General features: G+C 40.3%; 1 protein-coding gene across 50 annotated transcripts in view; it reads left to right on the forward strand.

Annotated features, from left to right (window-relative positions):
• ANO4 (anoctamin 4) overlaps window positions 1-12,211 on the forward strand; it is a 438,203-nt gene that overhangs the window by 362,967 nt on the left and 63,025 nt on the right. For all 50 annotated transcript variants that reach the window (XM_086400957.1, XM_086400907.1, XM_086400908.1 and 47 more), the window contains one exon: window positions 11,583-11,665. In XM_086400957.1, the coding sequence (XP_086257083.1) occupies window positions 11,583-11,665 (83 nt within the window). The remainder of the gene's footprint in view (window positions 1-11,582; window positions 11,666-12,211) is intronic.

Genomic DNA, 12,211 nt, shown 5'->3' on the forward strand with positions numbered 1-12,211 from the left:
CACCAAAAGAATTTCTTTATGAGACAATGAATATGTTTAAATGGCCTCTTTGACAAGTAGAAATATAAACCCTTGTTCTCTTTAGGGGGCTTGTCCTATATATTTTATGTCTTCTTTACCTCAAGCTCAGCACCCCACTCCAGTACTCTTGCTTGGAAAATCCCATGGACGGAGGAGCCTGGTAGGCTGCAATCCATGGGGTCGCTAAGAGTCAGACACGACTGAGCGACTTCACTTTCACTTTTCACTTTCATGCATTGGAGAAGGAAATGGCAACCCACTCCAGTGTTCTTGCCTGGAGAATCCCAGAGACGGGGGAGCCTGGTGGGCTGCCGTCTATGGGGTCCCACAGAGTCTGACACGACTGAAGTGACTTAGCATAGCATTACCTCAAGCTCTTCAAAAGAAAATTGTCCCACCCACCACAGCTCTGTTGAAGGGACTTTTTTGAACCCTATGATACCAGTTCCTCTCACCCAGTGGGTGTTTGTCCCAGGAGTAGTCAAACCATCGGTTGGTGAAAGTGGCCTGGGAGAAGTTCTGAGGTTCTGGCCAAACAGGAACTGGTAGTGCCACCCAGAGTCTTATTCTTAAGAATGTGACTTGGAGAATGTTGAAGGACACTGGGAATTGGTAGTAGAAACTGACACGGAAAGATGCAGAGAGGGAAGAAGGGAGAGAGACTGACAGTGGCTAGCAGTGAGGGCCAGGAGGAATCCTGAGCAGACTGAAGTTATGATTGATAACTGATATCAATTGATAATTGATAACTGAAGTTATCAATCAGAACCTAGAAATAAGCAGAAACAAAGAACTAGTGGAAGAAAATTAGACTAGAGGGTACAGAAACCAACTGGTAGCCAACTTGGAGAAAACGCAAGACAATCCCCCAGAGAGAAGCAGAGAGAGAATGTAGCCAAGTCATGTGAAGTATCAGGGTGAAGCCCCAGGGTCTCTTATGTCTATAATCTCTCAAGCTGTTGGCTTCCATATCCTGTCTGAATAGGTCCAGTCTTTTAATTCCCGTGGGATTTCTGCCTCCTCTGGCGGGCCTTGCAAAAGCCCTCATGATTTGTGCTACCCATTACTGTATCTCTTGCAAACAATGGAAGCTAACCATAATAGAGTTTTGGATACAGGAATGACCTCTCAGGTCAAGAATGTGTATCTGGCTTTTCTAGAATGTACTGGTAACCATGATCATGAAACGTAATAAGCCATCCAGTACTGCAGTTTTGCCATGGTTACAAATGAGGAGACTGAAAAAGTACTCATTTCCTAAACCAATGGTTTCCAAACTTCAAGTCATGACCCGTAGAAAGTGATAATACTTGTACAATATGCTAATGTCCATGAAGGAGCCTGCTTGTGGCCAGGTATAATACTGCCTTAAGCCTCCTAGCCCTAGTTGCCTCCCAAACTGTGGGATTAGTACCTCTTGCAAACCTATAATCTATTCCTGGCACACATATGGGGAAGCTGTGCTTTGGGCTACAGGTCTACTGTGTAATGAGTTAACACTTCTGTAGAGAGAGTAGTGTTCTGGAAGAATTGATACCTAAAACTCCCTTGCCCACTTCAGTGTCCCATCAATTTAACATACACTTGACTGAAATCATATTTTCTTCTCCCATAGTTACCCAGAACTAAAATTCTGGTAGAATGATAATTGTCTGTAAGGTAGAGGTTGTCATCGCCACCCCTCACCCAGTACCACCATTATAAAGGGATGGCATTCCTTCCTTGCAAGTTGGAACATTTTATACTGGGGACAACAGATAGATTTTATTATTTTATCTCTGCCAACCTCAGTGGACTGAAGTGAAGCCTGAAGCATGGAGGCTGCAAGTAGGTGGGCTGGAGATCTGACAGCACTCGTGCGTTAGAGGGTATTCATTAAGAATCTGATAGATGTTGTGTAATAACCATTGAGCACAAGGGAACATTTTGGGGCCGCTCCAGGCAAGGCAAGCCTGGAATAATTCATTTCCTGAATCACTTTGTCTTCATTGACACCTTCCTGTTTAAATCCTGTATTGTTCCCAGAAGTAAGCTAGTTTGAGAAAAAGAATGATTTATCCCAGGTGTTTTCTTTGTAGGTAGGACTTTGCCTCTTGCAGAAATCTAGACTTGCCAATAATAGTAACACTTACAATAACACAAGCCTTTACTAAGGGCTTACTGCATCCTGGACACTGTGCTAAGCATTGTACAGCATCACTTTAGTTAATCTGTAGAGCAACCTTTGACAAAGGGACTGTCACTATTCCCATGTGATAGACGAGAGAATTGGGCAATAGATAGACAGTGGTAAGGCCAGGAGTTAAAAAGGGACAAGCTTAGCTCCTCCACTGCACCACTAGGATCATGTGCTGTCTGTAATCCTGTTTGCTTCTGCTTCAAAGAGCTGGATTTTGAGATAAAGCACTGTTACACTCTTCCTGAGCCCGCTATAAATGCCGCTTTGTGACGGCAGTGTTCTGTAAAAGTGTGTCAGTTCTAACCAAGCTTGGTTTAATGGCCTCAGGACCAGCCTTTACGATCGACAAGTTACAACATTTAGGAAAACACATGCACTTTATTTTGGGAAATTGCTGGATATGGAGATGACAGAACAGATGTAAGTGGTTTACAAGCCCTCGGAAGGGATGAAGTTGATGTGTTTGCTTTGTTGCCTTTTGCTTTGTGTTCACCAGAGAAACAATACGGTTCCATTTGGAAACCATCTGTAGCACTCGGGAGGGCCTTTGTGCGGGGTTAGAAATCTTGACAGAGCTCTCTACCACCTTGTTCTTATATGTGTGTACATGATGGCAGGGCCTCCTGGAGACCCGAGAGGTACTGGATTGGCCAAAAAGTTTGTTTGGGTTTTTAGTAAGCGCTTACAGAAAACCTGAATGAACTTTTTGGTCAACCCGGTATACTATGAGCCTAGGGCTCTGGGCTTGAATCCGAGTGGTTTAGAAAGATTCAGGGACCAGAACATTTATGGCTTAAATTAGCTCTCTCCCTAGGGGAAAATAAAATGAGTCGTTGGAGAGTTTGATACTGGCAGAGATTCGCCAGGAAGCATATTATCTCCCTCTCTTCTCTTTTTGTTCTCCTTCCTCTGTTGTTTGTTTCTTCCTTTTTTAGCATTGCCGAAAATTAAATTATCCCCAGTAAACAAACAAATCAAGCTCCTCAGAGCTTTCCAATCAAAATAAAAAGTTTGTGGTTGTTTAAATGCAAATTCAAAGATTCTGTATATGGTCTCATCAGTGATTGATGAATGAAGTATGTCTCATTTTTTTACATGAATTATATAATTTGTCTTTGTTTTTAGATATTTACACTAATTTTATTTTTTATACTCATATCATCCAACAAAAACTGGTGATTATATATTCAAAAAAAGAAAGATACACATTTACTAAATGCCTATTAGGTACATAAGTACAGTCACATATGACATGTCATCGATTTCTTATAACCCACCAGAAAGAAATTAATATTTCCCTCTTGAAGATATTGAGGCTCAGAGAGGTTATGTTTATGTAACTTGACCCAAGATTACCTAAGCAGCTGGTAAGTGGCAGAGTCTTGAATTTAAACCAGATCTAATCTTTATTTTCTTGGGCTCCAAAATCACTGCAGATGGTGACTGCAGCCATAAAATAAAAAGACGCTTGCTCCGTGGAAGAAAAGCCGTGAACAACCTAGACAGCATATTAAAAAGCAGAGACATTACTTTGCCAAAAAAGGTCCATCTAGTCAAGGCTATGGTTTTTCCAGGAGTCATGTATGAATGTGAGAGTTGGACTGTGAAGAAAGCTGAGTGCCAAATAATTGATGCTTTTGAACTGTGGTGTTGGAGAAGACTCTTGAGAGTCCCTTGAACTACAAGGAGATCCAACCAGTCCATCCTAAAGGAAACCAGTTCTGAATATTCATTGAAAGGACTCATGCTGAAGCTGAAACTCTAATACTTTGGCCACCTGATGCTGGGAAAGATTGAAGGCGGGAGGAGAAGGGGACAACAGAGGACGAGATGGTTGGATGGCATCACTGACTCAATGGACATGAGTTTGAGTAAACTCTGGGCATGATGGACAGGAAAGCCTGGTGTGCTGCAGTCCATGGAGTCACAAAGAATTGGACATAACTGAGCAACTGAACTGAATCTGCCAAACTCAGAGTTGTACCAAAATATGTCCATGGTGGCATGCACCTTCTATAGGTTGTTATAAGATTTCATTACTCAGCAGACAGTGTATATTCTCTGTCTCTTGGCACTGGGTTTACCCCCTAAAATGAATAAGATGTGATCTGTGCTTTCAAAAGTTGGTAATTATAATAGTGGGCATTAAGTCTGATTTATGAAGGGACAGTGAGGGTCCATGCAGCCAACTTCCTTAGGCAAAAAGGAAAAGGAGAAAAAGTTTCACCCAAGGAGAGATGTTAGAACCAAGTCTTAAATTTGCCAGACAAAGGAGTGGAGTCAGGGAGAAGTTTGAATAACATTCTGAGCTGAAAACTGTGTGGACAAAACTCTGAAAAGGAATGCTTGAACACTCCATGTGCTAGGGACATAGAATGTATCTTAGTTTCCTAAGGGTGCTGTAATAACATGCCACAAAAGTAGGTGGCTTAAAACAACAGAAATTTATTCTTTCACATTTCTGGAGGCAAGATGTCCAAAATCAAGGTGTGAGCAAGGTGGGTTCCTTTGGGAGGCTCTGGGGGGGGAACCTGTTCCATGCCTTTCTCTTAGATCCTTGTGATGCCCGGTGATCCTTGGCTTGTTGACACATCAGCCCAATCTCTACCCCGACCTTCACCTGCATTCTCCCTGTGTCTTCACATGGCAGTGTTCTTATATATGGACACTATAATCATATTCAGTTAAGGGCCCACCTACTCCAGGATGAACTCAACTAGTTAATCTGTAGTTACTTTATTTCCAAAGAAAGTGACATTCTGAGGTTGGGGTTTGAGACATAAAAATATTTTTGCCAGGGGGGACAAAATTCAACTGTAACAGTGCATGTTGAAGCCTGAATCCTGCTTACCACAGGACATCTGTACCACAACAGAGAACCATGGCTTCACCCTGTGGGCAATAGAAAGCCAAGTGACGTTGTAAACTTGGATGTGGCATGATCAGTTGTGTTTGGGAAGCAACTGTGGCAACAGTGGAAGGGGTAAAAGTGGGGACCAGTAAGTAGCAGGGAGCCACTTAGAAGGTTGTTCCAGGGCTCAGTCAAAATTTTATGCAGAATTGGGTATCAGCTTCTGCCGCTGCTGCTAAGTTGCTTCAGTCGTGTCCAACTCTTTGCGACCCCAGAGACGGCAGCCCACCAGGCTCCCCCATCCCTGAGATTCTCCAGGCAAGAACACTGGAGTGGGTTGCCATTTCCTTCTCCAATGCATCAAAGTGAAAAGTGAAAGGGAAGTCGCTCAGTCCTGTCCGACTCTTCGCGACCCCATGGACTACAGCCTACCAGGCTCCTCCATCCATGGGATTTTCCAGGCAAGAGTACTGGAGTGGGGTGCCATTGCCTTCTCCACAGAATAAGAACATTATACATAAAAATGTTTTCCTTGCTTTGTTTATATTAGGTAAAAACTGAAAATAACCTAAATATCCAACAATAGAATGGTTAAGGAAATTGTAAGTAGCCATTAAAAATTCTTTCAAAGCACATAATAACATAACACAAAGCTGTATTTAAGTTTTCTTTAGGATGCAAAGTGTACAAATAAAGTGTGATTTGGAGTATTTTAGTGTTACTGTGTCCAAGTTCCTACTGCTCACTGCTCAGTTTAGTTCAGTCGCTCAGTCATGTCCAACTCTTTGCAGCCCCATGGACTGTAGCACACCAGGCCTCCCTGTCCATCACCAGCTCCTGGAGTTTACTCAAACTCATGTCCATTGAGTCAGTGATGCCATCCAACCATCTCATCCTCTGTCATCCCCTTCTCCTCTCGCCTTCAATCTTTCCCAGCATCAGGGTCTTTTCTAATGAGTCAGCTCTTCTCATCAGGTGGCCAAAGTATTGGAATTTCAGCTTCAACATCAGTCCTTCCAATGAATATTCAACACTGATTTCCTTTAGGACAGACTGGTTGGATCTCCTTGCAGTCCAAGGGACTCTCAAGAGTTTTTTCCAGCACCACAGTTCAAAAGCATCAATTCTTCAGTGCTCAGCTTTCTTTATAGTCCAACTCTCATATCCATACACGACTACTGGAAAACCACAACCTTGACTAGACAGACCTTTGTTGGCAAAATAATGTCTCTGCTTTTTAATATGCTGTCTAGTTTGATCATAACTTTTCTTCCAAGGAGTAAGCGTCTTTTTATTTCATGGCTGTAGTCACCATCTGCAGTGATTTTGGAGCCCCCAAAAAGATAAAGTCTGCCACTGTTTCTACTGTTTCCCCATCTATTTGCCATGAAGTGATGGGACCGGATGCCATGATCTTTGTTTCCTGAATGTTGAGCTTTAAGCCAACTTTTCCACTCTCCTCTTTCACTTTCATCAAGAGGCTCTTTAGTGCTTCTTCGATTTCTGCCATAAGGGTGGTGTCATCTGCATATCTGAGGTTATTGATATTTCTCCCAGCAACCTTGATTCCAGTTTGTGCTTCATCCAGCCCAGCGTTTCTCATGATGCACTCTGCATATAAGTTAAATAAGCAGGGTGAAAACATACAGCCTTGATGTACTCCTTTTCCTATTTGGAACCAGTCTGTTGTTCCATGTCCAGTTCTACCTGTTGCTTTCTGACATGCTTACAGGTTTCTCAAGAGGCAGGTCAGGTGGTTGGTATTCCCGTCTCTTTCAGAATTTTCCACAGTTTATTGTGATCCACACAGTCAACGGCTTTGGTATAGTCAATAAAACAGAAATAGATATTTTCCTGGAATTCTCTTGCTTTTTCAATGATCCAGCAGATGTTGGCAATTTGATCTCTGGTTCCTCTGCCTTTTCTAAAACCAGCTTGAATACCTGGAAGTTCACGGTTCATGTATTGTTGAAGCCTGGCTTAGAGAATTTTGAGCATTACTTTACTAGCATATGAGATGAGTGCAATTGTGTGGTAGTTTGAGCATTCTTTGGCATTGCCTATCTTAGGGATTGGAATGAAAACTGACCTTTTCCAGTCCTGTGGCCACTGCTAAGTTTTCCAAATTTTCTGGCATATTGGGTGCAACACTTTCACAGCATCATCACGTTTCTACTGCTCACTGCTCAACAGGCCATTAAATTGAGACATGAGGTTTTGGGGTAAGGAATAGCGACTTTAGGCTTCCCTGGTATCTCATCTGGTAAAATCTGCCTGCAATGTAAGAGACCCCAGTTCAATTCCTGGGTTGGGAAGATCCCCTGGAGAAGCAATAGGCTCCCCACTCCAGTATTATGAGGAGTCTTCCTCATGAGGGCTTCCGTCATGGCTCAGACAGTAAAGAATCCAGCTGCAATACGGGAGACCAAGTTTGATGCCTGGGTTGGGAAGATTCCTCTGGAGGAGGGCATGGCAACCCACTCCAGTATTCTTGCCTGGAGAATCCCCACAAACAGAGAAGCCTGGTGGGCTGCAGTCCATAGGTTGCAAAGTACCGGACATGACTGTACAACTAAGCACAGCACAGCAGCTTTATTTGAAAAGCCAGCAGACTGAGAAGATAGTCGACTGGTATTTAAAGAACTATCTTGCCTGGGTTTGGATGCCAGTTTCATTTTTAGAACAAAGCAGGGAAAGTGAAGAGGTAAAGTAAAAGAAGCTATAAGTCGTTGCAGGTATTTCCTGGTTCTGGCCAGACTCTGGAGAGGAATGTGTTAATTTCTTCTTTCCTGCAGTCATTCACTGGTGGGCCTGGTCAAGATGTTTCCTGTGAGCTAAACAAAGATAGTTTATAATGTATTAATGGTGGTTTTCTCTGGGTGACAGAATCATGAAATGTTTTTGTCAGCTTTGGTTAGGTATAATTTACATAAAATAAAATCCAGTGATTTTTAGGTGAACATTTTGACAAATCATGTCAAATCATATATAGTCATGTAACTGTTACCATAATGATGACATAAAACATTTTCATCCTCCAGAAAGTTTCCTCGTGCCTCTGAAGTCAGCCTCTTGGCAACCTCCAACACGCTTTCTGTCATTGTAGTTTCATCTGTTCTAGAATTTCATACAAATAGAATCTTTCAGTATTCAGCATTTTGTTTCTTCCACTAAGATTGATGCTGTTGAGATTCATACGTGTTGTTGCATATGTCTATAATTTGTTCTTTTTAATACAGAATAATATTCCCTTGCCTGAGATGTACTGAAATTTGCTTATTCATTTTATTCATTTGTTTATCCAAATGTTAATAAGTATTTGGTTCAACCCAGCTTTTATTCGTCTAAGACTTAATGGCTTTTATAAACTTCTTTAGGAGAAGGAAATGGCAACCCACTCCAGTGTTCTTGCCTAGAGAATCCCAGGGACGGGGGAGCCTGGTGGGCTGCCGTCTATGGGGTTGCACAGAGTCGGACACGACTGAAGCGACTTAGCAGCAGCAGCAGCAGCATAAACTTCTTTGGACGTTTTGCATAAAAGTCTTTGTTATCTATTTCTCCTGGAAAAATAATTGAGAATGGCATTGCTGATCATAGAATAGGAGAATGTCTAACTTTATTTTAAAAAAATTGTAGCTATGCAATTGTGCATTCCCAACAGCATTATATGAGAGCTCCAGGTGTTCTACATCCTTACAAACGTGGAATTAATAGTCTTTATCATCATAGTGTATATAGTGTTATCCCATTGTGGTTTTAATTTGCATTTCCCTGATGACTACTGATGTTGAACATCTTTCCATGAACTTGTTTGCAATCTACACATCGTTATTGAAGTGTCTGTTCAAATGCCCATATGTTACTGTCTTCTTATATTTAAAAGTTATTTATTTAATCTGGATAGAAGTCCTTTAGCATATATATGTTTGCAAATATTTTTCCAGTTTGTAATTTTCATTTTTATGTTATTAATGGTATCTTTTAAAAAGTAAGAATTTTTTCTTCCAGTATACTCCACATTAGTTTTTTCTTTTATTCTGTGCTTTTTATTTAAGAAATCTTTGCCAATTTAAGATTGCTAAGATTTTCTTCTGTATTTTCTTCTAGAGAACTTATAGTTTTAGATCATATAGTTAGGTCCATGAGTTATCTCAAGATGATTTTTGTATATTGTGTAAGGTAAGGGTCAGATCCATTCGTGTATGTGGGTATCCAGTTTTTCCTGTACTACTTGCTGTAAGATTATCCTTTTCTTCCTTGAATTTTCTTGCCATTTTTGGGTTGAAAATCAATTTACCATGTGTGGGTCTAAACCTGGAATTTTTTCTATTTGATCTATACATGTACGTTTATATAATAACATCCTCTTTCAATTATTATAGTATAATAGTAAGCCTCAAAAACTTATTCTTTTTAAATTGGTTGGTCTACTTTAGGTCCTTTGCATTTCCATATAAATTGTAGAGTTACCTTGTCAACTTCTACCCCCTCCAAAATGCTAGTATCAGATTGCAGTTGAGTTGAAGCAGTAAATCAATTTGGGAATTCTGAAGACTTAATTTCAAATATTTCTATCCATGAATGTCAGTTAGCTCATTTATTTAATTGTTCCATAATTTATTTAAGCAATGTTATATAATTTCCAGTGTACAGATCTTGCATGTTTTTAGAAAACTTTCCAGAATCATATTATCTAGTATATCAATTATATGTGTTAGACCACTCAGTATTGTCCTACAAGTCACTTATGCTTTGGTCACCCTCGTTAGTCTAAGAAGATGGATTAATAAAGACTTTGAGTAGCATCACCTCAGTCAAGGGCACAGCTTGCCACATGATGAATTTGTGCCAGACCTAGGAAGAAAAACTTAAAACTTTTAGAGCATTTTGAATTTTGTCATTGCAGATAGGGATTATATTGCCATCTTAAATTTGCTTAGCAGGATATTGAGAATTAGAAATGTTAATTCACTTGCCAATAGTAGCACAGCTTGTATCTGAACTGGATTTCAAGGCTAAGAATGTCTAAGTCACAAGCCAGAGAGCTCTTAACTGTTACCTTATAATATCTTTCCACTTACTTATTTTTAAATATGTGTTCTATGTCTCAATACTGAGGAATCTTTCCACTAATGAGGAATCTTTCCACTAATGAGGAAAGATGCTGAAAAAGATTGAAGGCAGGAGGAGAAGAGGACTACAGATCCCCATCACCAACTAGATGGACATGAGTCTGAGCAAGCTCTGGGGATTGGCGGTGGACAGGGAAGCCTGGCGTGCTAGTCCATGGGGTCACAGAGTCGGACATGACTGAGTGACTGAACTGAACTGAGGGCAAAGGGGAGCAGAAAAGAAGGAAGTCATTATCTCTCTTTGGAATGAACATTTGGATGCTTACTTTTCTCCATGAAACTGATTGCAAACATAGGACATTGACATATTTTCCCCTTTTTCTAATCTGACTACACAGTAAGACCCAGTAGAGATGGATCTGACAGTTCCCTCTCCTAGGGTGTCTCTGTGCGATTCTTAGTTGCAGCCATCCTCTGAGTGAGTGAGTGAATGCATGCACGTGTCCCCTCTTCTGGCTTGTGGCTTCCTAGGCAACAGGAATATGTCTTGATCATATTTTGACCTGTCATTTTATAATACTCAGCAATTCATTTGTGTTGATATATTTAAACTGAATTGAGTAGAAAGTTACTTTGGCTAAATGAGGATCACCATCAGCTTTACCTGGGTAGTAAAGGTAAAGGTTGAAAAAGGTTGGAACAGTCTTGAAAAGGTTTTTTAATACAATTAACACACTTTGCCTTTAATATGAGGATATTTGTCCTGAGGAGGATTGGAGGGAATGAGAAATCTCTGCCAATTAAATACATGTGAACTGCTAAGTTTTGTTTTCGCTTTTCTGTCCCTCGCTGTTTAACACATTATTGACCAGGGGATTTTTGTAGAAACTAACACCTGTAGCTGGCAATTTGTTAGTAGTAGTAGTTTAGTTGCTAAGTCGTATCTGACTCTTGCAACTCCACAGACTGTAGCCTGCCAGCTCCTCTGTCCATGGGATTCTCCGGGCAAGAATACTGGAGTGGGTTGCCATTTCCTTCTCTGGCAATTTATTATGTAAGTGATTATTGATACGTCTCTAGTCAATAATGTTCAGGTAACAAAAGATGTATTAATATATCTCTGGTCAATAAGTTGTTAAATACTCAATCAGATAGAAAGATATTGATAACCTAGTTTTCTGTATTCTTACATCCCAGAAGCTTTGTCATTCTAATAAGTCTGTTCTGCCATGACTTGCAAATCAGCTTAATTTAAATCTCTTGAGTTTTCATTATGTTTGACACAGGCTTAGTAATTCTCAGAAAATGATCTTTGTTAAATGATGTTTAGCTAGAAATTCTGATATTCAAGAATGCTTACACAAACAGCTGTCATTCTTTACAATGGCTTCATTATCTGTTGACACAGTTCAAGACATTGTTTTATTTGAAAATATCTGTCTTTCTCTGCTTGTTCCAGCAACAGTTTTCCTGGAGTTTTGGAAAAGACGGAGAGCAGTAATTGCTTATGACTGGGATTTGATAGACTGGGAAGAAGAGGAGGTTTGTATTATTTACCTCAATTAAAAAAAAAAAAAGCAGATAATCAAGAAATACACAATCCCTTTTGAGTCATCACTTTCTGCTCTGTGATAGAAGTCAGGTTGACTCATAAAGCATTTTTATACCTGTCTCTGCAGGAAGTTTCAAGCATTATAAAAATGTAGCAGAAGAATTTTTAAAAATACATTTTGATTTCTTAGTGGAGTAAAAAGTTCATGGCTAAGTAAAGCATTTCACTTGTATGCAGAGACATTAGAAGAATTGGTAGTAAGATTTGTTTAGTTTCCTTAAATATTATCCATTCTCTTTACTGTGTCAGAAGGAGAATATTAGTTTACAGTTATAGGCACTTGAAAGCAGACCTCCTAAAGTTCTCCAAGGAAATGATTAAGTCTTCAGGACCCTGGACAGCTCAGAAGGATTCTCACATGATAAATACCGAGGGGGAACCACTACGCATGCATGCTCTTTGGTTGATGTGCTAAAAGCCGGCCACCACTAGATAAAACTGTCCAGCAGAGGTAAACTTGGGCCCTCAGACATGTT

The sequence above is a fragment of the Bos grunniens genome, chromosome 5 (assembly GCF_055505025.1).
Source record: "Bos grunniens cultivar Pamir isolate PY7600 chromosome 5, Bosgru_T2T1.0, whole genome shotgun sequence".
Classification (NCBI taxonomy): Eukaryota; Metazoa; Chordata; class Mammalia; order Artiodactyla; family Bovidae; genus Bos; species Bos grunniens.